The sequence below is a fragment of the Bufo gargarizans genome, chromosome 8, assembly GCF_014858855.1.
Source record: "Bufo gargarizans isolate SCDJY-AF-19 chromosome 8, ASM1485885v1, whole genome shotgun sequence".
NCBI lineage: Eukaryota > Metazoa > Chordata > Amphibia > Anura > Bufonidae > Bufo > Bufo gargarizans.
The window spans coordinates 140,054,502-140,080,897 of record NC_058087.1 but is presented as its reverse complement, the minus strand read 5'-3'; the positions used below and the strand labels follow the sequence as shown (position 1 = coordinate 140,080,897).

Here is a 26,396-nt window from a genome sequence, read left to right as displayed (position 1 = left end):
TAACGGCCCCCCTTCATGCTCACCCCATTTTTGGTAAATTTCTTCTTATATTGTGGCGATGTTGGTTCAATCTGTCGTGCAGTTGCTGGGTGGTGCCACCCACGTACTGTAGCCCACACTAGCATTCAATCAAATAAATAACAAAATTAGTCTTACAGGTAAAATGTTTAATTGGGAATTCCTCCTTAGCGATATTGGAGCGAAAAACACTTGTCCTGTAAGATATGGAGTAGCATCAAAAGCACCGATTTGATCCACAACAATAGCTCCCCATGGGGTTGGTCGGAGAGGTGTCGTTCTTCCCCTTATATAATCTGCTGGGGGCCAGTATGTATGTATATATTTTTTATTGTGGGTGCATATCTGGAAGTAATGTAGGGCCTTGTGGGTAGTATTCTGCTGAGATGCAGGTCCTTGGGGAGTAGTGGCCAATGTTTAGAGAGGATGCACCTGATCTCACATGTGATATCGAATAGGTTGTAAGAAAACTTCTTCTCTGAGATTTTTCGTTAGTAGTATCATTCCCACTCCTTGGTTGAAAACATTGGGTCTGTGTGAGTATTCTTGTTCTGTGGTAAGCTCCCTTGATAAGTGAGGGAGGGTACCCTTTCCTCTTCTACACGCAGGAATCGGATGTGCATCTCCTCAAAGATGCCCATAAAGAGATTTGCGTATGAAGGGACTAACTTACGTCCCATAGCGGTCCCATGAGTTTGATGGTAGATCAGTTTATTGTACTGGAAGTAATTGTTGTAAAGTATGAATTCCAGCCTTTCATACAGGAACCGTTTTTGAGAGGGTGGAATCTCTTTATCCAGATCGAAAAATCGCTCGATACAACCCGATTCCATGGGAATGCTCAATATTTGAATATAAGGCTGACACATGCATGGTCACAAGCAGTAGCTCTTAATATCCATGATTGCATTAATGATTTGGGTGGAATCCTTCAGATAACTTTGTAATTGTACCACATACTTCTGCAGGTAAATATCCAGGTAGTGCAACAGATTGCTAATTGCTGAGTTGGTTGTTGTGACTAGAGTTGAGCGAACACCTGGATGTTCGGGTTCGAGAAGTTCGGCCGAACATCCCGGAAATGTTCGGGTTCGGGATCCGAACCCGATCCGAACTTCGTCCCGAACCCGAACCCCATTGAAGTCAATGGGGACCCGAACTTTTCGGCACTAAAACGGCTGTAAAACAGCCCAGGAAAGGGCTAGAGGGCTGCAAAAGGCAGCAACATGTAGGTAAATCCCCTGCAAACAAATGTGGATAGGGAAATTAATTAAAATAAAAATTAAATAAATAAAAATTAACCAAAATCAATTGGAGAGAGGTTCCATAGCAGAGAATCTGGCTTCCCGTCACCCACCACTGGAACAGTCCATTCTCAGATATTTAGGCCCCGGCACCCAGGCAGAGGAGAGAGGTCCCGTAACAGAGAATCTGTCTTCATGTCAGCAGAGAATTAGTCTGCATGTCATAGCAGAGAATGAGGCTTCACGTCAGCCACCACTGCAACAGTCCATTGGCATATATTTAGGCCTAGCACACAGGCAGAGGAGAGAGGTCCCGTAACAGAGAATCTGGCTTCATGTCAGCAGAGAATCAGTCTGCATGTCATAGCAGAGAATGAGGCTTCACGTCAGCCACCACTGCAACAGTCCATTGGCATATATTTAGGCCCAGCACACACACAGGCAGAGGAGAGAGGTCCCGTAACAGAGAATCTGTCTTCATGTCAGCAGAGAATTAGTCTGCATGTCATAGCAGAGAATGAGGCTTCACGTCACCCACCACTGCAACAGTCCATTGGCATATATTTAGGCCTAGCACACAGGCAGAGCAGAGAGGTCCCGTAACAGACAATCTGGCTTCATGACAGCAGAGAATCAGTCTGCATGTCATAGCAGAGAATGAGGCTTCACGTCACCCACCACTGCAACAGTCCATTGGCATATATTTAGGCCTAGCACACAGGCAGAGGAGAGAGGTCCCGTAACAGAGAATCTGTCTTCATGTCAGCAGAGAATCAGTCTGCATGTCATAGCAGAGAATGAGGCTTCACGTCAGCCACCACTGCAACAGTCCATTGGCATATATTTAGGCCCAGCACCCAGGCAGAGGAGGGAGGTCCCGTAACAGAGAATCTGTCTTCATGTCAGCAGAGAATTAGTCTGCATGTCATAGCAGAGAATGAGGCTTCACGTCAGCCACCACTGCAACAGTCCATTGGCATATATTTAGGCCCAGCACACACACAGGCAGAGGAGAGAGGTCCCGTAACAGAGAATCTGGCTTCATGTCAGCAGAGAATCAGTCTGCATGTCATAGCAGAGAATGAGGCTTCACGTCAGCCACCACTGCAACAGTCCATTGGCATATATTTAGGCCCAGCACCCAGGCAGAGGAGGGAGGTCCCGTAACAGAGAATCTGTCTTCATGTCAGCAGAGAATTAGTCTGCATGTCATAGCAGAGAATGAGGCTTCACGTCAGCCACCACTGCAACAGTCCATTGGCATATATTTAGGCCCAGCACACACAGGCAGAGGAGAGAGGTCCCGTAACAGAGAATCTGGCTTCATGTCAGCAGAGAATCAGTCTGCATGTCATAGCAGAGAATGAGGCTTCACGTCAGCCACCACTGCAACAGTCCATTGGCATATATTTAGGCCCAGCACACACACAGGCAGAGGAGAGAGGTCCCGTAACAGAGAATCTGGCTTCATGTCAGCAGAGAATCAGTCTGCATGTCATAGCAGAGAATGAGGCTTCACGTCAGCCACCACTGCAACAGTCCATTGGCATATATTTAGGCCCAGCACCCAGGCAGAGGAGGAGAGGTCCCGTAACAGAGAATCTGTCTTCATGTCAGCAGAGAATTAGTCTGCATGTCATAGCAGAGAATGAGGCTTCACGTCAGCCACCACTGCAACAGTCCATTGGCATATATTTAGGCCCAGCACACACACAGGCAGAGGAGAGAGGTCCCGTAACAGAGAATCTGGCTTCATGTCAGCAGAGAATCAGTCTGCATGTCATAGCAGAGAATGAGGCTTCACGTCAGCCACCACTGCAACAGTCCATTGGCATATATTTAGGCCCAGCACACACACAGGCAGAGGAGAGAGGTCCCGTAACAGAGAATCTGGCTTCATGTCAGCAGAGAATCAGTCTGCATGTCATAGCAGAGAATGAGGCTTCACGTCAGCCACCACTGCAACAGTCCATTGGCATATATTTAGGCCCAGCACACACACAGGCAGAGGAGAGAGGTCCCGTAACAGAGAATCTGTCTTCATGTCAGCAGAGAATTAGTCTGCATGTCATAGCAGAGAATGAGGCTTCACGTCACCCACCACTGCAACAGTCCATTGGCATATATTTAGGCCTAGCACACAGGCAGAGCAGAGAGGTCCCGTAACAGACAATCTGGCTTCATGACAGCAGAGAATCAGTCTGCATGTCATAGCAGAGAATGAGGCTTCACGTCACCCACCACTGCAACAGTCCATTGGCATATATTTAGGCCTAGCACACAGGCAGAGCAGAGAGGTCCCGTAACAGACAATCTGGCTTCATGTCAGCAGAGAATCAGTCTGCATGTCATAGCAGAGAATGAGGCTTCACGTCACCCACCACTGCAACAGTCCATTGGCATATATTTAGGCCTAGCACACAGGCAGAGCAGAGAGGTCCCGTAACAGACAATCTGGCTTCATGACAGCAGAGAATCAGTCTGCATGTCATAGCAGAGAATGAGGCTTCACGTCACCCACCACTGCAACAGTCCATTGGCATATATTTAGGCCTAGCACACAGGCAGAGCAGAGAGGTCCCGTAACAGACAATCTGGCTTCATGTCAGCAGAGAATCAGTCTGCATGTCATAGCAGAGAATGAGGCTTCACGTCACCCACCACTGCAACAGTCCATTGGCATATATTTAGGCCTAGCACACAGGCAGAGCAGAGAGGTCCCGTAACAGACAATCTGGCTTCATGACAGCAGAGAATCAGTCTGCATGTCATAGCAGAGAATGAGGCTTCACGTCACCCACCACTGCAACAGTCCATTGGCATATATTTAGGCCTAGCACACAGGCAGAGCAGAGAGGTCCCGTAACAGACAATCTGGCTTCATGTCAGCAGAGAATCAGTCTGCATGTCATAGCAGAGAATGAGGCTTCACGTCACCCACCACTGCAACAGTCCATTGGCATATATTTAGGCCTAGCACACAGGCAGAGCAGAGAGGTCCCGTAACAGACGATCTGGCTTCATGTCAGCAGAGAATCAGTCTGCATGTCATAGCAGAGAATCAGGCTTCACGTCAGCCACCACTGCAACAGTCCATTGTCATAAATTTAGGCCCAGCACCCAGGCAGAGGAGAGAGGTCCCGTAACAGACAATCTGGCTTCATGTCAGCAGAGAATTAGTCTGCATGTCATAGCAGAGAATCAGGCTTCATGTCAGCCACCACTGCAACAGTCCATTGGCATATATTTAGGCCTAGCACACAGGCAGAGGAGAGGTTCATTCAACTTTGGGTAGCATCGCAATATAATGGTAAAATGAAAATAAAAATAGGATTGAATGAGGAAGTGCCCTGGAGTCCAATAATATATGGTTATGGGGAGGTAGTTAATGTCTAATCTGGACAAGGGACGGACAGGTCCTGTGGGATCCATGCCTGGTTCATTTTTATGAACGTCAGCTTGTCCACATTGGCTGTAGACAGGCGGCTGCGTTTGTCTGTAATGACGCCCCCTGCCGTGCTGAATACACGTTCAGACAAAACGCTGGCTGCCGGGCAGGCCAGCACCTCCAAGGCATAAAAGGCTAGCTCTGGCCACGTGGACAATTTAGAGACCCAGAAGTTGAATGGGGCCGAACCATCAGTCAGTACGTGGAGGGGTGTGCACACGTACTGTTCCACCATGTTAGTGAAATGTTGCCTCCTGCTAACACGTTGCGTATCAGGTGGTGGTGCAGTTAGCTGTGGCGTGTTGACAAAAGTTTTCCACATCTCTGCCATGCTAACCCTGCCCTCAGAGGAGCTGGCCGTGACACAGCTGCCTTGGCGACCTCTTGCTCCTCCTCTGCCTTGGCCTTGGGCTTCCACTTGTTCCCCTGTGACATTTGGGAATGCTCTCAGTAGCGCGTCTACCAACGTGCGCTTGTACTCGCGCATCTTCCTATCACGCTCCAGTGCAGGAAGTAAGGTGGGCACATTGTCTTTGTAGCGTGGATCCAGCAGGGTGGCAACCCAGTAGTCCGCACAGGTTAAAATGTGGGCAACTCTGCTGTCGTTGCGCAGGCACTGCAGCATGTAGTCGCTCATGTGTGCCAGGCTGCCCAGGGGTAAGGACAAGCTGTCCTCTGTGGGAGGCGTATCGTCATCGTCCTGCCTTTCCCCCCAGCCACGCACCAGTGATGGACCCGAGCTGCGTTGGGTGCCACCCCGCTGTGACCATGCTTCATCCTCATCCTCCTCCACCTCCTCCTCATCCTCGTCCTCCTCGTCCTCCAGTAGTGGGCCCTGGCTGGCCACATTTGTACCTGGCCTCTGCTGTTGCAAAAAACCTCCCTCTGAGTCACTTCGAAGAGACTGGCCTGAAAGTGCTAAAAATGACCCCTCTTCCTCATCCTCCTCCTCCTCCTCCTGGGCCACCTCCTGTTCCATCATCGCCCTAAGTGTTTTCTCAAGGAGACATAGAAGTGGTATTGTAACGCTGATAACGGTGTCATCGCCACTGGCCATGTTGGTGGAGTACTCGAAACAGCGCAACAGGGCACACAGGTCTCGCATGGAGGCCCAGTCATTGGTGGTGAAGTGGTGCTGTTCTGTAGTGCGACTGACCCGTGCGTGCTGCAGCTGAAACTCCACTATGGCCTGCTGCTGCTCGCACAGTCTGTCCAGCATGTGCAAGGTGGAGTTCCACCTGGTGGGCACGTCGCATATGAGGCGGTGAGCGGGAAGGCCGAAGTTACGCTGTAGCGCAGACAGGCGAGCAGCGGCAGGATGTGAACGCCGGAAGCGCGAACAGACGGCCCGCACTTTATGCAGCAGCTCTGACATGTCGGGGTAGTTGTGAATGAACTTCTGCACCACCAAATTCAGCACATGCGCCAAGCAAGGGATGTGCGTCAAATTGGCTAGTCCCAGAGCTGCAACGAGATTTCGCCCATTATCACACACCACCAGGCCGGGCTTGAGGCTCACCGGCAGCAACCACTCGTCGGTCTGTTGTTCAATACCCCGCCACAACTCCTGTGCGGTGTGGGGCCTGTCCCCCAAACATATGAGTTTCAGAATGGCCTGCTGACGTTTACCCCGGGCTGTGCTGAAGTTGGTGGTGAAGGTGTGTGGCTGACTGGATGAGCAGGTGGAAGAAGAGGAGGAGGAAGCCGAGAAGGAGGAGGTGGCAACAGGAGGCAAAGAATGTTGCCCTGCGATCCTTGGCGGCGGCAGGACGTGCGCCAAACAGCTCTCCGCCTGGGGCCCAGCTGCCACTACATTTACCCAGTGTGCAGTTAGGGAGATATAGCGTCCCTGGCCGTGCTTACTGGTCCACGTATCTGTGGTTAGGTGGACCTTGCTACAGATGGCGTTGCGCAGTGCACACTTGATTTTATCGGATACTTGGTTGTGCAGGGAAGGCACGGCTCTCTTGGAGAAGTAGTGCCGGCTGGGAACAACATACTGTGGGACAGCAAGCGACATGAGCTGTTTGAAGCTGTCTGTGTCCACCAGCCTAAATGACAGCATTTCATAGGCCAGTAGTTTAGAAATGCTGGCATTCAGGGCCAGGGATCGAGGGTGGCTAGGTGGGAATTTACGCTTTCTATCAAATGTTTGTGAGATGGAGAGCTGAACGCTGGCGTGTGACATGGTTGAGACGCTTGGTGACGGAGGTGGTGGTGGTGGTGTTGGTGGTACATCCCCTGTTTGCTGGGCGGCAGGTGCCAACGTTCCTCCAGAGGCGGAGGAAGAGGCCGAGGCGGCAGCAGCAGAATAGGCCGAGGCGGCAGCAGCAGAAGAGGTAGCAGGGGGAGCCTGAGTGACTTCCTTGGTTTTAAGGTGTTTACTCCACTGCAGTTCATGCTTTGCATGCAGGTGCCTGGTCATGCAGGTTGTGCTCAGGTTCAGAACGTTAATGCCTCGCTTCAGGCTCTGATGGCACAGCGTGCAAACCACTCGGGTCTTGTCGTCAGCACATTGTTTGAAGAAGTGCCATGCCAGGGAACTCCTTGAAGCTGCCTTTGGGGTGCTCGGTCCCAGATGGCGGCGGTCAGTAGCAGGCGGAGTCTCTTGGCGGCGGGTGTTCTGCTTTTGCCCACTGCTCCCTCTTTTGCTACGCTGTTGGCTCGGTCTCACCACTGCCTCTTCCTCCGAACTGTGAAAGTCAGTGGCACGACCTTCATTCCATGTGGGGTCTAGGACCTCATCGTCCCCTGCATCGTCTTCCACCCAGTCTTGATCCCTGACCTCCTGTTCAGTCTGCACACTGCAGAAAGACGCAGCAGTTGGCACCTGTGTTTCGTCATCATCAGAGACATGCTGAGGTGGTATTCCCATGTCCTCATCATCAGGAAACATAAGTGGTTGTGCGTCAGTGCATTCTATGTCTTTCACCGCTGGGGAAGGGCTAGGTGGATGCCCTTGGGAAACCCTGCCAGCGGAGTCTTCAAACAGCATAAGAGACTGCTGCATAACTTGAGGCTGAGACAGTTTCCCTGGTATGCATGGGGGTGATGTGACAGACTGATGGGGTTGGTTTTCAGGCGCCATCTGTGCGCTTTCTGCAGAAGACTGGGTGGGAGATAATGTGAACGTGCTGGATCCACTGTCGGCCACCCAATTGACTAATGCCTGTACCTGCTCAGGCCTTACCATCCTTAGAACGGCATTGGGCCCCACCATATATCGCTGTAAATTCTGGCGGCTACTGGGACCTGAGGTAGTTGGTACACTAGGACGTGTGGATGTGGCAGAACGGCCACGTCCTCTCCCAGCACCAGAGGGTCCACTAACACCACCACGACCATGTCCACGTCCGCGTCCCTTACTAGATGTTTTTCTCATTGTTATGGTTCACCACAACAACAAATATATTATTTGGCCCAATGTATTGTATTCAAATTCAGCGGGATATAAATTTGAGGCCTAGTATTTAGGCGCTGGGTGACCGGTATGGATTTAGTGACAGAATTAGACTTGGAAATGCACAGAAGCGTGTGTGTGAAGTTATTCTGAATGACCCAATGTGCACCTTGAATATTATATACCCTTTTTGGGATAGATTTCAAATAGCTCTGATATAGCAGGAACCACTAAATTATGAAATTGCTAAATTGGGAATTGTACTTCAACCCAGAACAAAAAATGTGCTTTGACGGGCACTAAATAACTTTCCCAGCTACAACAGTACAGCGGTAACGAGAGATTTAGAGGGATTTAAATTTGAGGCCTAGTATTTAGGCGCTGGGTGACAGGTATGGGTTTAGTGACAGAATTAGACTTGGAAATACACAGTAGCGGGTGTGTGTGAAGTTATTCTGAATGACCCAATGTGCACCTTCAATATTATATACCCTTTTTGGGATAGATTTCAAATAGCTCTGATATAGCAGGAACCACTAAATTATGAAATTGCTAAATTGGGAATTGTACTTCAACCCAGAACAAAAAATGTGCTTTGACGGACACTAAATATCTTGCCCAGCAACAACAGTACAGCGGTGGGTAACGAGAGATTTAGAGGGATTTAAATTTGAGGCCTAGTATTTAGGCGCTGGGTCACCGGTATGGATTTAGTGACAGAATTAGACTTGGAAATGCACAGAAGCGTGTGTGTGAAGTTATTCTGAATGACCCTATGTGCACCTTCAATATTATATACCCTTTTAGGGATAGATTTCAAATAGCTCTGATATAGCAGAAACCACTAAATTATGAAATTGCTAAATTGGGAATTGTACTTCAACCCAGAACAAAAAATGTGCTTTGACGGACACTAAATATCTTGCCCAGCAACAACAGTACAGCGGTGGGTAACGAGAGATTTAGAGGGATTTAAATTTGAGGCCTAGTATTTAGGCGCTGGGTGACAGGTATGGGTTTAGTGACAGAATTAGACTTGGAAATACACAGTAGCGGGTGTGTGTGAAGTTATTCTGAATGACCCAATGTGCACCTTCAATATTATATACCCTTTTGGGATAGATTTCAAATAGCTCTGATATAGCAGGAACCACTAAATTATGAAATTGCTAAATTGGGAATTGTACTTCAACCCAGAACAAAAAATGTGCTTTGACGGACACTAAATATCTTGCCCAGCAACAACAGTACAGCGGTGGGTAACGAGAGATTTAGAGGGATTTAAATTTGAGGCCTAGTATTTAGGCGCTGGGTGACAGGTATGGGTTTAGTGACAGAATTAGACTTGGAAATACACAGTAGCGGGTGTGTGTGAAGTTATTCTGAATGACCCAATGTGCACCTTCAATATTATATACCCTTTTTGGGATAGATTTCAAATAGCTCTGATATAGCAGGAACCACTAAATTATGAAATTGCTAAATTGGGAATTGTACTTCAACCCAGAACAAAAAATGTGCTTTGACGGACACTAAATATCTTGCCCAGCAACAACAGTACAGCGGTGGGTAACGAGAGATTTAGAGGGATTTAAATTTGAGGCCTAGTATTTAGGCGCTGGGTCACCGGTATGGATTTAGTGACAGAATTAGACTTGGAAATGCACAGAAGCGTGTGTGTGAAGTTATTCTGAATGACCCTATGTGCACCTTCAATATTATATACCCTTTTAGGGATAGATTTCAAATAGCTCTGATATAGCAGAAACCACTAAATTATGAAATTGCTAAATTGGGAATTGTACTTCAACCCAGAACAAAAAATGTGCTTTGACGGACACTAAATATCTTGCCCAGCAACAACAGTACAGCGGTGGGTAACGAGAGATTTAGAGGGATTTAAATTTGAGGCCTAGTATTTAGGCGCTGGGTCACCGGTATGGATTTAGTGACAGAATTAGACTTGGAAATGCACAGAAGCGTGTGTGTGAAGTTATTCTGAATGACCCTATGTGCACCTTCAATATTATATACCCTTTTAGGGATAGATTTCAAATAGCTCTGATATAGCAGAAACCACTAAATTATGAAATTGCTAAATTGGGAATTGTACTTCAACCCAGAACAAAAAATGTGCTTTGACGGACACTAAATATCTTGCCCAGCAACAACAGTACAGTGGTGGGTAACGAGAGATTTAGAGGGATTTAAATTTGAGGCCTAGTATTTAGGCGCTGGGTCACCGGTATGGATTTAGTGACAGAATTAGACTTGGAAATGCACAGAAGCGTGTGTGTGAAGTTATTCTGAATGACCCTATGTGCACCTTCAATATTATATACCCTTTTAGGGATAGATTTCAAATAGCTCTGATATAGCAGAAACCACTAAATTATGAAATTGCTAAATTGGGAATTGTACTTCAACCCAGAACAAAAAATGTGCTTTGACGGACACTAAATATCTTGCCCAGCAACAACAGTACAGCGGTGGGTAACGAGAGATTTAGAGGGATTTAAATTTGAGGCCTAGTATTTAGGCGCTGGGTGACAGGTATGGGTTTAGTGACAGAATTAGACTTGGAAATACACAGTAGCGGGTGTGTGTGAAGTTATTCTGAATGACCCAATGTGCACCTTCAATATTATATACCCTTTTTGGGATAGATTTCAAATAGCTCTGATATAGCAGGAACCACTAAATTATGAAATTGCTAAATTGGGAATTGTATTTCAACCCAGAACAAGAAATGTGCTTGAACGGACACTAAATAACTCGCCCAGCTACAGCACTAGGGACAGATTTAGCTGGATATAAATTTGAGGCCTAGTATTTAGGCGCTGGGTGACCGGTATGGATTTAGTGACAGAATTAGACTGGGATATGGCCAAAAAATGAACAGACTATTGCTGGTTAAATGCACTTGGTGTGACAGCTTCACCCTGATGTAGGCTTTAGCCAAAAAACAACCACACCATTGAGGGTTAAATGCACTTGGTGACAGGCGCAGCTTGCCCCTGATTTTGTATATGGCCAAAAAATGAACAGACTATTGCTGGTTAAATGCACTTGGTGTGACAGCTTCACCCTGATGTAGGCTTTAGCCAAAAAACAACCACACCATTGAGGGTTAAATGCACTTGGTGACAGGCGCAGCTTGCCCCTGATTTTGTATATGGCCAAAAAATGAACAGACTATTGCTGGTTAAATGCACTTGGTGTGACAGCTTCACCCTGATGTAGGCTTTAGCCAAAAAACAACCACACCATTGAGGGTTAAATGCACTTGGTGACAGGCGCAGCTTGCCCCTGATTTTGTATATGGCCAAAAAATGAACAGACTATTGCTGGTTAAATGCACTTGGTGTGACAGCTTCACCCTGATGTAGGCTTTAGCCAAAAAACAACCACACCATTGAGGGTTAAATGCACTTGGTCGCAGCTTGTGCTGGCGCACCACAAGACACAAAATGGCCGCCGATCACCCCAGAAAAATGAGACTGACAAACGGTCTGTGCAGCCTAAAAACAGTGAGCAATTGAGGATCAGCAGCTCAATGATCCACAGCTGCAGATCGATCAGTTAATCAAGTCCTTTGGAGGAGTTAATCTGCCTAATCTCGCCCTACTGTCGCAGCCGCAACCTCTCCCTACGCTAATCAGAGCAGAGTGACGGGCGGCGCTATGTGACTCCAGCTTAAATAGAGGCTGGGTCACATGGTGCTCTGGCCAATCACAGCCATGCCAATAGTAGGCATGGCTGTGATGGCCTCTTGGGGCAAGTAGTATGACGCTTGTTGATTGGCTGCTTTGCAGCCTTTCAAAAAGCGCCAAGAAAGCGTCACAAAAGCGCGAAGAAAGCGACGAACACCGAACCCGAACCCGGACTTTTACGAAAATGTCCGGGTTCGGGTCCGTGTCACGGACACCCCAAAATTCGGTACGAACCCGAACTATACAGTTCGAGTTCGCTCATCCCTAGTTGTGACCACAATTGGTCTGCCGGGTGGGTTTCTTTGATCCTTATGTATTTTAGGCAGGTGGTAAAAATACGGTATGGATGGAAATGGAGTGTATAAAAATGTATTTTCTTCCTTATTTATTATTTGATTCTGTTGGGCCTCATCAAGGAGGATTCCCACTTTCCTAGAAACATTCAGGAATGGATCCATAATGATATGTTCATAATATTTGGTGTTCGGTTCTATAATAAGGCAGACCAAGCAGATGCCTTAGGGTGCAGAGACGCCAAGCCAAGGAGGGAAGAGGCGGAAAAATGAAACTTCTTTTTTTAAATAAATCACTTAAGACGGGCGGGCGCTCTGACAGCTGTGTTGCATGCTGCGTGTGCCGTGCGGCCCCGGCCCTCACTCACATAGCAGCACAAGGCAACACGGGGTCAGGGGTGTGTGATTGGTGCCTCGGCGGCGGGGGGCAGCAGGCGGTTGGTGACTCACACAGCCAGACGGACTGCCGTAGGTGAGCATAATGCTTTTTACACAACATTAATGGGGGGGGGGGGGTTAACATGGGAGGGGGGAAATGTGCCATGGAGGGGGAGAAATGTGACATGGGGGGATGATGTGCCATGGGGGGAGAAATGTGACACAAAGGGGGTGATGTGATGTGACAAGAAGGGGGTGAATCAAAAAGGAGGGTGTGATGTGACATGGAGGGGGAGAAATGTGACATTGAGGAGGAGAAATGTGACATGGAGGGGAGAAATGTGACATTGAGGGGGTGAAATATGACATTGAGGGGGAGAAATGTGAAAGGAAAAATGGGATTAATGTGTTGGTTTGAAACCTCACTGATCCTTATTGCACTTCTTTTTGACCAATAACTGGTAATGTTTGCCTTGAACGGGCTGTTTTAGTGTAGCACTGTTTGTGTGTAGTGTTTACTCTGTTTTAAGACAAGTATGTTTGCACTATTTCCTGCACTTTTACTCATTGTTGTAAACTTAGTTTTATAGATGTATAACTTATTTTGTTAAACTGTTAATAAAATGCAAAAACACAAAATGCAATCGCACTCTGCAACCAGCACTCTGCCCTGCCTTTATGCTGGATGTTGAATAATGCCTTATTCAACATCCAGCATAAAGGCAGGGCAGAGTGCTGGTTGCAGAGTGCGATTGCATTTTGTGTTTTTGCGTTTGCATCTGTATTTCGCCATAGCAATCTGCACCTGCTAGGGGTTGTGCGGGCTGAATCCCCTGTATTTTTTCTTTGTAGTATATATTGGAGGCGTGGCGATTTCCAAGCAGTCATGCACACCTGACCAGTTAGTATGCCCTGGAGGCTGGTTTTAAAGTCAGTATAAAACTGAGTCTGCTTATATAGCACCTACCAGTAGCCATTATGCTTCAGGAGAAGTATATAGTGGGCTCAGCATGCATGCTGGTACTTGCATTCCTGGATCCGATGAAAGCTGTAATGGCACCGGACGGGGTTAAAAGCAGAGTGTGCTTGGCGTGCATGCTGTACCTGCACTCCCTGGACTTTGTGTGGCTGTCATGGCCCATAAAAGGTAGGAACTAGTGTTAGGGACCACTCATTAAGGCGACCTTGACGTGGCTTACTACGCTTTGGCCAAAATGTACACCAATGCTTTATTCAACATCCAGCATAAAGGCAGGGCAGAGTGCTGGTTGCAGAGTGCGATTGCATTTTGTGTTTTTGCGTTTGCATCTGTATTTCGCCATAGCAATCTGCACCTGCTAGGGGTTGTGCGGGCTGAATCCCCTGTATTTTTTCTTTGTAGTATACATTGGAGGCGTGGCGATTTTCAAGCAGTCATGCACACCTGACCAGTTAGTATGCCCTGGAGGCTGGTTTTAAAGTCAGTATAATACTGAGTCTGTTTATATAGCACCTACCAGTAGCCATTAGGCTTCAGGAGAAGTATATAGTGGGCTCAGCATGCATGCTGGTACTTGCATCCCTGGATCCGATGAAAGCTGTAATGGCACCGGACGGGGTTAAAAGCAGAGTGTGCTTGGCGTGCATGCTGTACCTGCACTCCCTGGACTTTGTGTGGCTGTCATGGCCCATAAAAGGTAGGAACTAGTGTTAGGGACCACTCATTAAGGCGACCTTGACGTGGCTTACTACGCTTTGGCCAAAATGTACACCAATGCTTTATTCAACATCCAGCATAAAGGCAGGGCAGAGTGCTGGTTGCAGAGTGCGATTGCATTTTGTGTTTTTGCATTTGTATCTGTATTTCGCCATAGCAATCTGCACCTGCATAGGGTTGTGCGGGCTGAATCCCCCATATTTTTTCTTTGTTAATAAAATGCACTTAGCAAAAAACACCAATTAGTTTGTTTTTACATAAAAGAAGAATAAGTTAAAGAAACATATATGCACAGGGGGTGGGTGCAGTAGGTGGACTGCAGGGTTTTGCGAGACAGGTATTCAGGCGATTGGAGTGGGGTCCGCGTGGGATTCTGGTGTTAGGGGAAGTTCTGGTGGAGGGGGGGCGCCAAAATGTAGCTTCGCTTGTGTTGGCAAAAATCCTTGCATTGGCCCTGCCCGAGGGTACAGGAAGTGGTTCACCACGGAGTTCTTCACCTTTAAATCCAATAGAGTCATTGTTCTCCTTGTTCCCATTGATAGAGAAGTGGCGGGCCAGGTTGAGATTGTGTATAAACCTTTAAAGATCAATATTCAGTTGAAAGGAATTGTATTTGTTAAATAGACAAAATGAAAATCCTTACTCAAGAATGGTCATCTTGTGTGCGTTGAAGTGTCAAGATGAGACATCGAAAATCTTGTCCGAACCCTGGCTGGGGGAGTTCGGGACTAGAACCCCAACCGCACATTTGACAGCCTTTGTTCCAATTTGCCTTTTTCACGGTTCTTCTCTCCTCCTCCTCTACATCCTCTCCTTCTTTTCTTATGTCATCCCATAGTTTACTTTTCAGTGAGGTCACCATTGGAAAGTGTTAGGTGATGAGTTCCTGGTTCTGTTTCCTTTGTACCTGTGAAAGGGTGGTACCTGCTTTGTCGCAGATACCATCCTGGGGTTCTGTTGGTTGTGCCGTCACTGGGGACAGGTCTGAGTTCTGAACACCATTTAAAAAAGGATCATAAAGTTTGAATCCTGCATTGATGCTATCTAAAATATGGATTTTTCCACTGGGTTTAGGAGATCTAGGAGGTGAGCTGTCATAAATGAAAAAGATGGTACTGAAGTTGATAAGTTCTGAGGAGGGGGCTTGGTGGGAGATGGGTGCCCTTTGATCTGTGAGGCTGATGGTGCTGGGAAAGATGGGACAACAATCATGCTTGTAGAATCAAAGGTTTTGGTGGTTTCTTTGTTTCTCAGAGTTGGAAATAAAGCTTTACATTTTTTAATTCATTGTGTGTTTACCAATTCAAATGCTTGAAAGCGCCCCAACCTTCCCTGCCCCTTACTGCGCCCCAAAAGCCTTTAAAAAATGTCAGTGTGTATTATACCCATACGGATGTGATCTGATGAAGGAGCTGGTATAGCTCCGAAACTTATCACCTTATCATCCCCATTAATAAAGAATAAACAAACAAAGAGCAGCACGCAACCTTTTTTTCTTCTTACCTTCCTGTGATACTGCATTTGAAGACCGGCCTTAACCTGGACTCGATTAGGACGTGCTGCCAACTGCACCCATGCTCTTCTGAGTGTTGTGCCTCTGATCGCACAACACATAAAGTTAAAGGGGTTCTGCACTTTGTTTAAACTGATGATCTATCCTCTGGATAGATCATCAGCATCTGATCGGCGGGGGTCCGACACCTGGGACCCCCGCCGATCAGCTGTTTGAGAAGGCAGCGGCGCTCAAGCAGCGGCGCTCCAGCAGCGGCGCGGCCTTCTCACTGTTTACCGCGGGCCCAGTGACGTCACGACAAGTATCAACTTGCTTGGGCGGTGCTAAGCTCAGTTCACTTAAATGGAGCTTAGCCGTGCCCAGGCCAGTTGATACTAGTCGTGACATCACTGGGCCAGCGGTAAACAGTGAGAAGGCCGCGGCTTTGCTGGAGCGCCGCTGCTAGAGCGCCACTGCCTTCTCAAACAGCTGATCGGCGGGGTGTCGGACCCCCGCCGATCAGATGCTGATGATCTATCCAGCGGATAGATCACCAGTTTAAACAAAGTGCAGAACCCCTTTAGTCTCTTTCTCTGCCCCCCACCACCGACACCAGCGGGTCCTACTCAATGAGTACGTCTCTTCCTCTTTTCTGTAGACTTTCCCTTTAGCTGCCAGTACAGGCTAGTGTTCCCTTACATGTACTACAACAATACAAGTAGTCACTGGCTGAAAATAATTGGTGCTTTAGAAGTACTTTAGCTCCAATATTAGTGAAATTAATGGAGAGAAAGACAGATCACCCTTCCATTTTGGAGCCACCACTCGGATCACCATGGTCCAGGTCTCAACATCCCTGGCAAACATCTGATTGTGCCAGGTCTTAAGGAGGACCTGTCACCACTTCTGCCATGTCTGTAAAATGACAAATCTGAAACCTTCATATTTATCTTGTGCCATTTGTTTATTATTCTTGTTAGAAGTTTATGGACAAAGGCAGCAATGGATGTTATTAGTTGGGAATGTGTTCCTGCAGTTTGACATTGTCCAGTCAGTGCTGCCAGTGGCAGACAGAGCAGGGACACACCCCAACGGGTAAAGCCCATCTTCACCTTTATCTATAAACATCTAGCAGGAGTAAAAGAAGAACTGCACATCACAGAGATATACAATAAGAAAAGATGCTCCAGAATTTTTGGGAAACAAAAGTAGTTACTAAAACAGATAAGGACCGGTCACAGGCCCTCTTCATACTGGGAACCTCCTTCTATGATATTCGGGTGCCTTGTGACCTTCATGACATGTATTCAGTGCAATGCTCTAATTTATTGTTGATGGCAAGCAGTATAGGGGAAAGAGAGATCAAATTTCAGGTGGCTTTTTTGCATCAATAGTTATGCAAATTAGTTCCCTATCCAAAAGGAATCTGTGCCTCTATTTGGAAAGTGGCTGTCCTATAAGCCAATGTTGAGAACTTACAACATAACTTAGGATTGTTGTAGCCAAGTTAGTACCTCATCTACAGACAGCTGTTTCAGAGGTCATTTACCCTCATCAGTAGCTGCCTGCAGAAGAGGTACTGGCTTACCTACAGTTCTAGGTTATGTCTAAAGGCCTGTTTAAAAGGCCGGCCATTGTCTTAGCATAGCTACCTTGCAATTGGTGGCACCAGAAGCACAGTTTTCTTTTCTCTTTTGGAAACAGAGCTACTGTGATTAGTATATCTTTTCTCAAATGAGGGTTGCATGGCCTATAACTTACTTAGTTATTTCTGCTCTGCACTGATGAGGTGCAATCACCCTAAAACAACTGTCTGCAGATGAGATACTGGCTTGTCTACGAGTTATGTATCAAGGCCTGTTTAAAAGGTCAAGCATTAGCTACTTTCTAACAGGTGGTACCAGAGGCACAACTTTCTTTTCTCTTTTGGAAACAGAGCTAATTTTCATACATTTGTTCCAGAGAAGATCCTCGTGCCTGCTAGGTGTTCTCTATAAGGAGAAATAGCATCTCCCAGTGCATCGATAGACTATGTGATGATTGTAATGTGTCTTTTATGATATTTTATAATCTTCTTGCAGCAGGGGCTTCCAGGGAAATAATTAAATGTAAGCATGTTTGCCCTTATATTTTAGCTGAAAACTAAAAGATTACTCATATTCTATCAGATATTTACTGTAACGTAATACTGCTATTTCTTCTGTTCCATGTTATGCGATTTGCCAGTACGCTTTTTCTGTTGTTGCATATTATTTCATTACAGTTCCTTGTCCTTCCACATTGAGGGTGCAGGAGAGTTCAAAGCACACATGTCAGTGTATAAGAACCAAAGCTATGTGTCCATGTATGAAGATAAGGAGGTGGTTCTGTCAACGTCATCAACTCTGTATGTGGAGGTTTCCCTACAGGGGCTTAATTCGTCTCATTACGTCACAGTGATGAAGAATTGCTATGCTACCCCGGGAACACATATAGATGATCCTATTAAATATTACATCATCAAGGAGAGGTGAGGAATGTATAGATCAATGGAAGACATAAGCCCTAGTAATCTCTATAACTCCATCTTATAGTAGGCCACATGACAGCTAAAGGTCTACACCCTTTACCCATGGGTATTTGGTGTGGGAGAAGGGAAATACATTTTCTTGCTTAAAAACATTGCTTCATGGTAAAAAGATCTTCTTTAAAGGGATGTCTCAGCAGATGTGATGTCATATTGCTAGGATATGCCTTCACTTCCTGATCTGTGGGGGGCATAATTGCTGTGACCCATGGGTTTCTTAAACTGAAGGGGCTTCATTGCTAGATAATTACTGTGGCTTCTACAATTTTTTCTGTATAGTGCCGCTCAGGTCAGTTGAACACCCAGTGATTAGATGCTGATGACCTATCCTGAGCATAGGTTATCAGTAATAAACACCTGCAAAACCCCTTTACTAGTAACTTTACTGTTAAGGGGGTTGTCCCAAAAATAAATTTTATCACCTATCCAAAGAAGAGGTGATTGATGATCATGGGTCCTGTGTCCCTGCGTCTCCATTCATAGTCTATGGGTGGGACTACAGGAGATAGCCAAGAGCTAAACTTAGCCACCTTCGCCAGTCCTATAGACTCTGAATGAGTTGTCAGTGCATACTCACCGGCCACTCCATTCAAATGGGATGAGCCCTGTTTTTGCGATCAGTGGGGGACCAGCGGTTGTACATCAACTGATTAGACTCATCACCTATCCTGATCCAGACCAGGACCATCAGATATCCAAAAGAAGGTCATTCTTAATGTAACAATAGTGGCCCTAGCCATGTAATTTGGTAATCTATACTCCTATGGTCACCTATGCATCCAGAACCCGGCATAGGCACTAAATTCCAGTTTACTTCATGATATCACTGCTACCCACCATCATTTGATGTTTCTTCCCTTTACATAATGTACATTTTTGCCCAGAACTGGTTCTCTGTATCTACCTCTGACCATATCCATATACTGTATAGATATACATATCCACAAGTGAATAGCCAATCAGTGGATGTAGGTTATGTTTTCAGAAGAAAGCATCCAGATACAACAACTTCTCAGGATCTTACATTTCTTCTAGATGTCCTAATAAAGAAGATGCCAGCATCAAGGTGCTGAAAAATGGAGTCTCCTTACAAGGACGTTTTTCTCTGCAGATTTTCAGATTTGTTGTAGAGCATAACCTACTGTACTTACATTGTGAAATCAACCTCTGTGACTCCATGAAACAAATGTGCAGACCGGTGAGTCCGATCTCTAGGTGTAAGTCACATTTTACCAAATAAGATGCCATCAAAGCAAACACATGGCGGCGAGACACTGTCAGACTCATCAGATGAACCCAACCACTAGAGGTAAGGGAATGGTTTTGCCAGCAGATTCTGGAGTCAGGACAAATTCTCTTTGTCAACAAGGTACTAAGACTTCTTCATATGGGCATCATGGAGTGGGTTTCCTTTACACACCCTCTATTAGCTTGGGCAAAGAGCAGATGCAAACAGCATCTCTGTCCTCAGGATGAATCATCAATACAGGGGCTCTGTTACCTGTTAACTACAAGTAATGCTAGAACTACTGCTTTAACCAGAATCGAAAGCACCTCCATTGAAAGTGTAATGATTGTGTTGGGTTCTGCAGCTCAGTTGAGTGGGAGCTGAGCTGCAGTAACTAGGCACGACCACTACACTTTTATTGGAGCCGTGCTGCTGGCTGCATTCAAATTCTGGTGGCTGCAGAGAACAGTCGATCAGTGGGAATACTGGGAGTCAGTCCCTCGCCTGATATTGATGATCTATCCTGAGGATAGGTCATCAATATCTGAAGCTCAGAAATACCCGTTAAATATGTATTTATATTTGTTAATTGCAATTTAACAACAACTGAAAAATCCCAACTCTTTTATATTTTCTTTTACAGTCCTGCTCTGGACCACAGTCCCGAAGAGCTCTACATGACGATGGGGTTTTTGTTCTGGAGTTCGGACCTATAGTTTGTAATGGTAAACTTATACAAATTGAACTTTATCAGGGAGACAGAGGTATAGGGATATGGGGTAAGGATTTTGTGGTTATACTGTGAATACAAATAGGAGGAGAACAGAGGAAAAGACTGCTTGAGTTTACACCCTTTTCCCTTCTGTCGAGCTCCAACCCATCTTGGGCTTGTCTTGTCTCTATAGTCACAGTCATCCCATACATATTAATGGTCTCTCTGTCAATGAATGTAGTGCTGGGAAAAGTTGCCCATGTGCTCAAGCCTCACCGCCAGAAGAAATGCTCTGCTTGGTAGAAATAAGCACTCAAACAATTGGCTGAGATGAGTGACCAGATCTAAAATTTGGAAAATTGACCCACATTTTTCAAAAATTTCTGATTCTCAGCGTTAGAATTGTGTGTGATAAGAAAGGGAGGGAGAGAGTGTGTATGAGAGAGAGAAAGAGAGAGAGAGAGAGAGAGAGAGTGAGAGTGAGAGTTAGAGAGACAGTGTGAGAAAGAAAGAGAGAGTTCTAACTTTAGGTAGGAAGTTTTTATTCATAATGGGTAAGGCTCCATCGCACTGTACCACACTGATAATGGTAACCTCAACGTTCTTGTATCAAGGAGCAGAGGACGCCCGGCAGACCCCCATTGACTTATAGTGCGGTTATAGGGGGGTTATATTGGGTTTACAGTAGTGTTAGATTGGGTTTATAGAGGGGTTAGTCAGTCTTCCTTTCAGTTTTCAGCCAATTTGACAGCAAAAGAGGTAAACTAATGATGTCAGTCATCCGTCTTATTTTTTTTAATATAACTTTTTATGTTTTTCTTTTACAGATTTTTTCCAGTTGTCACTTGGTCTGAGTAAGTTTATATTTTGTGTTTTGCATCCTGTGTCTATTGACTGGAGGTGCAGTAATTGGCTTCTATCTTGCTCTTTTTCAGGAGGTCATCCTTCATGTCGTCTACTGACAGCACTCATTTTCCTCTGGATTTCACAACTGGTCCTTTGATAGACTCTTATGTATATGTACTGACTAGCAATAATACTGGAGCTATTTTAGGGCTACACAGATTTATTTTATCTGTTTCAGTTACAATGAGATATATTACTAATATTGCTATACAATGTTTATATAAATTCTACAAAATAAACAGTTATTCATTCATGAGATAATATCAGTGACTATAATACTGCGGCCGCTTGCTATTGCTGTCCCCTAGCCATGCTGTAGTTTCTTCAGGGATCCACATCAGAGTTCTAGCGTCAACTGTGTAAATGTGATAATATAAAGTTGTAAGGAAATGGAGAATGTGAAATAAGTCCAGGGCTATGCATCTGCTAACATCTAGTGTCCAATTTAGATTAATTGCAGAGTGGTGCAGAACTAGCATCTTGTGTGACAGCCTTAGAGCTCATGCACACATGCGGCCCGTGCCCACTTAAATGGGTCTGCAATACGGAGAGGTGCGAAACAGAAGCACAGAGTGGAAGCCCGCAGAAGCACTATAGAGCGCTTCTGTGGGATTTTCGGCTCGTGCCTACACACCGCAAAAAAATAGAGCATGTTCTATTTTTTTGCTGTGCGGACTAAATCTTGTGGATCGCAGCAAACAGCGGGCACACGGCCGGTGCCTGTGAATTGCGGACCGCTATTTGCCGTCCGCAGCACGGGCATGGGACACACACGTTCGTGTGCATGAGCTCTTTAAGGAGTTATCTAACTATTTGTAACTGGATAGGTCATCAATAGTGTTGAGCGAATCGAGCTTCGGATCATAGATCTGAAGTTGATTTGCTCAAAACTTTATTTGAATGCTGAGATTTTAAAACTTGGATCTAAAGTCCGCTTTGGTACCGAGGTAACAGCTGGTACCAAAGCCGACTTAGGATTCCTGTTTTATTATTTTTTCAGGTTTAAAAATCGATGGCTGAAGTTATTTGCTGAAGTCTTGCAAGACTGTGGTGATAACAAATTTCACCTCGCCAGAGGCCACACATTTTTATGTTGTACGGAGACGGGGCAAATCAAAGTGAAACTAATTTGATCCGAATTTCAGAAAAACTTATATTTGCAATGAATCAAAATTTCTTCTTGCATCATTGTAACAAATTGATTTTCTCCTAAAGTTGAGGCTACACATGTTACAAAGTGAAAGTAAGGAGCCCGGGAAGCAATGCAGTGCATTCAGTCAATCAGCAGATGGGCATCCCCTGTGATGTCACAGCCCTATAAAAAGCCTAATCCTGCCCGCTCTCCACCATTTTACTGTGAACTAAGCATAGGGACAGATGTGCCAAGTGCTAGGGGCAGAGTTTAACAAACCTTTAATTGTAGAATCTTGGTTAGGGACAGTGCTGGGGCAGTGTAGGGAGATCGTGGGGAGAGAATAGGGAGGCTGCAGGGACAGTGCAGGCTCTGTGTAATTGCCCTGTGCATCTTGTTCCTCTGCTGTGCCATTCATTCTTAATGTGTTCAGTTATACATAGACATACAGTGCATCAGACTCATTGTCAACAGCTGGTGTGATATAGGCATGTTTATCTAGTTCATCTGCCATTTATACTTAATCTGTTATGTTATACATAGATTGATCTCTGCTTTGGACCAACTCCTGTTTTGTGCCATACCAATACTGATCAAATGCTGACAGGGTGAAGGCGAATGCTCAAACTACATGATCTGCTTCTTTTGGGCTGTTCTTCTGAAGGATAAGAAGAATGAAAAAATGAACCCAGCCTTACTGCTGACACCCTCCCTACTGTCATGGGGCCACTCCTTGAATTTTGGGACACTGCACGGTTAAGTCCATGCCAATAAATTAGACCTTACGCTAACACTGAACTGTAAGGCTGTTATTTGGTCAGTTCCATCACTGAGGCAAAATCAGGAACTAAGCCTACTCCCAGATTAGGTATCAAGAACAGATCTGCACCTGTTCTGTGGGTATGAATCGCACCTGACAATTACTGACCAAATAAGTGAAGCGTGAACTAAGTCTAATAGTGACGCATAGTTATTCTTCCGCTAACAGAAGGGATTTAAATGCATGTATTTGCTTTGCCATAACATGGATTAAAAGAACCTTTTGTTTCTCCACTACTTTATTGCCGCTGCCTTCATGTCTTTATTTTGTTCCACTAAACAGTCATTGGGGCCTCTGCAGGTGTCCCAATGACTGTTTAGTGGAACAAAATAAGGGGCAGGGGCGGGCAGCATATTTCTTTTTGCTTTACTGAAGGATGCTGTTTTTTTGGGGAGGTTTAGCTAGGGGTTAGCTAGAAATGTTGGTGGCCGATGATGTGCATGCCCATATATGTGACCTGCCTGTCATTCAGACACACACTAACTGTTTCCCTAACAGAAAGGACTAGCTATGCATGTTGCTGCACTGCACCGTGATAGTTTCTCCCTAAAGTTGAAATGCAGGCTGGGATAGACCTGATTTAATGATCGAAGCAAATATTTTTGAAAAATTCGGCAAAGTGACCGAATCGAATTTTTGAAAACTTCTCTCATGTCTAGTCATCAGCATCTGATCAGGGGGTGGTCTGACATCTGGGACACCCACTTATCAACTGTTTGAGGAGGACCTGCGCTCCTCCTTGTTGGCGTAACAGTCAAAGTGGAGCTCTGTGCCCGTTACTGATCCAGCCACAGGCCCATCCATCTGGTCCGTCAAGAGTCAGTCTCATCTCATCAGTCCAAAAATCTGTCTTCAGAAATTTCTTAAATTTATGTGTCTTGTTCAGTTGTGGTCGGGTTTCAGGTTTTCTTAGCACTAAACACCTTATCCTTCTGGGAACTCCAGAGAGGTTGCCATTCTGGAATATCACAGCACTGGAGGATAATGGGCTCCTGGTCGCTTCACGTTTGATTCTAATCAAATCTTTGGCAGTTATTTAGCATATATTTTTCCCAACATGTTTCTTGCAATCCTGTTGACTATATGCAACAAAACATTTGATGGTTCTGTGATCACACCCCAATATCTTAGCAATTTCAAAAGTGATGCATCCCTCTGAAAGACTTTTAACCATTTATGACTTTTCAGTCAGTTAAGTCTCTTTTTGGACCATTTTGCCATAAAAAACAAAACAAGCTACCTAATAATTATGCCCACCTTGATAAAGGATCTTGATTTCCTTAGGCCTCACCCTCCCTCATTACACAGATACACATCACCTGATATGTTTCAATCTAATAAACATTCAAGCTTATACAGACTGGATATGGGAAATATGCATAAAAATGTTGATATGGTCAAAGTACTCACTAGCCTAATAATTGTGCACAGAGTGTATACTGGCCTCAGGGCCAAATACTTCGCCCAACCCACAGACTGGAAAGGTTAGTTCTTTCCAGTAACTACTGCACAGACAAGGAAAATCTATAACTATCCCTGAGGCCAATGTGCAGGAGAAGATCTCACTCAAACCCACGGCAATATTTATAGCTCACGCTGACCTAGCCTTCGAGCCTGAATATGTCCCCAGTAAATGCCCATTTACAATTATCCTCATAGTCTCCTAGTTTAGGAACAATTGTAATGATAATGGATGAGTTTTAACAAAAGAGAACAAAAAAATCTGTTGTTTTGATATGGTTCTGGATCTGACTCCAATAGTCAGTGATGTATTGTTGATGTATTGCTCCGAATGATATAAAATAATTGGCATACGTACGCCTTGAAAGAGAGATCACACACAGACTGTCACAGAGAAGTCAGTCAATGCAAGATGCTGCGTTTATTGAGATTACATGATATTTTATAACAAAAAAGAGGAACTTTATGACTCGGCTAATTTGATGATCTAATTGTCACATTACTAAGTCCCATGACAAGGTATCACATTATCACTCCATACTTTAGCAATGTCAGCACTATGTCAGCAATTTCAATATCATAAAGTGTTTAGTAAGGGATTATTAAGGGAGCTGGCTGCTACTTCAGGGGCCATCTTGTTTGTTAAGCAAACTGTTAGATATAATACAAGCAAGTATACATTTGATACTAGATATATAGATATATGATTCCACAACAGTCCCCCCTTGTAGACTTGATTGTAGACTTGATTGTAGACTTTCCCTAAACCTAGCGAATCCCCTGGCATACCATTCGTATCCTCTTCACCCACAGTGGCGACAACTTATCCCTTGTGAATAAGTTCCCGATTGAGCGGACTTCTGGTAATACCCTGGGATTCATTTGTCCCTAATTCTCATCATCTCTTGGATCTTCAGGTCTGGGTGGAGGAGCTTCATCCGCGGGAGTTGGAGAAGGCGGGGGTGTCGGGAATGTAGGGGGTGTCGGGAATGCAGGGACGACATCCACATCTATTGCGGTGCTAGCCATTTGTTCATAGAGAAGTAGTATGGCTTCCTCAGCAGGCTTCTTTCTGTTGGTGATACGGTTAATGCAGGAAACAACAAATTTGATAAATATGTAGATTACCATCAATATTAGGGCTATCTGTAATATTCCCTGAATTATTCCCATCGTCCATCCACTAATTCCCTTGAACCAGTTACTGGGATTAAGGAATGAGAAAGTGTCAGACCACCATGTTGACTTATCTGCACTGTGAGACTCTAGCCACTCATCTTTTCCAAACCAGCTTTTACCTGTAGATTACCTTGTGGATCGATATAATGGCAGCATGCAGTACCTACTACCTGACACATACCTCCATCCCATCCTTTGCAGTGCAAGTAGTCTAATACTAAAGTGTGTTGATTAGTGACTATGATGAGCTGATTCTGGACAACATTAGATGTATTCATCAGTTTCATAATTTCCCAAATCTGATCATCCAAGTAGTCGGTAGCCATTACTAGCTTGTCATATGTTTGTGTAAGCATAGGATAGATTAATAGAGTACTAAAGAACTTGTTGGCACCACTCATTTCCACAAGATGGGGTTTTCCATTTGGTCTAGGAATGTTATCTGCGGCTCTTTTATATAAGGTGTGTTTGGGGATAGCATTGACATTTAATTTTCCATGAGGCAGTGTAAAAGTGGCTGGTGTGAGCCTAGCAATTGTACATAAACCTTTGAAATCCGAAGGGAGCCATTTATATGCCCTGTGTCCACATACTAGGTATATATTTTTTGGGACCGAAACCACTGTACTATTGAACAAACGAGTGATTAAGTGGGCTAGTTTGATACCTTCTGCCAGTTTTTGACCCTTTTCTTGACCCTCTGTGGTTTC

The 26,396-nt window shown here is 45.3% G+C and overlaps 1 protein-coding gene across 1 annotated transcript in view; it reads left to right on the top strand.

Annotated features, from left to right (window-relative positions):
* LOC122945439 (uromodulin-like) overlaps nucleotides 1-26,396 on the top strand; it is a 77,724-nt gene that overhangs the window by 29,015 nt on the left and 22,313 nt on the right. Inside the window, exons 11-14 of the mRNA XM_044304508.1 lie at nucleotides 17,946-18,191; nucleotides 19,284-19,446; nucleotides 20,120-20,240; nucleotides 21,016-21,042. Of these exons, the coding sequence (XP_044160443.1) occupies nucleotides 17,946-18,191; nucleotides 19,284-19,446; nucleotides 20,120-20,240; nucleotides 21,016-21,042 (557 nt within the window). The remainder of the gene's footprint in view (nucleotides 1-17,945; nucleotides 18,192-19,283; nucleotides 19,447-20,119; nucleotides 20,241-21,015; nucleotides 21,043-26,396) is intronic.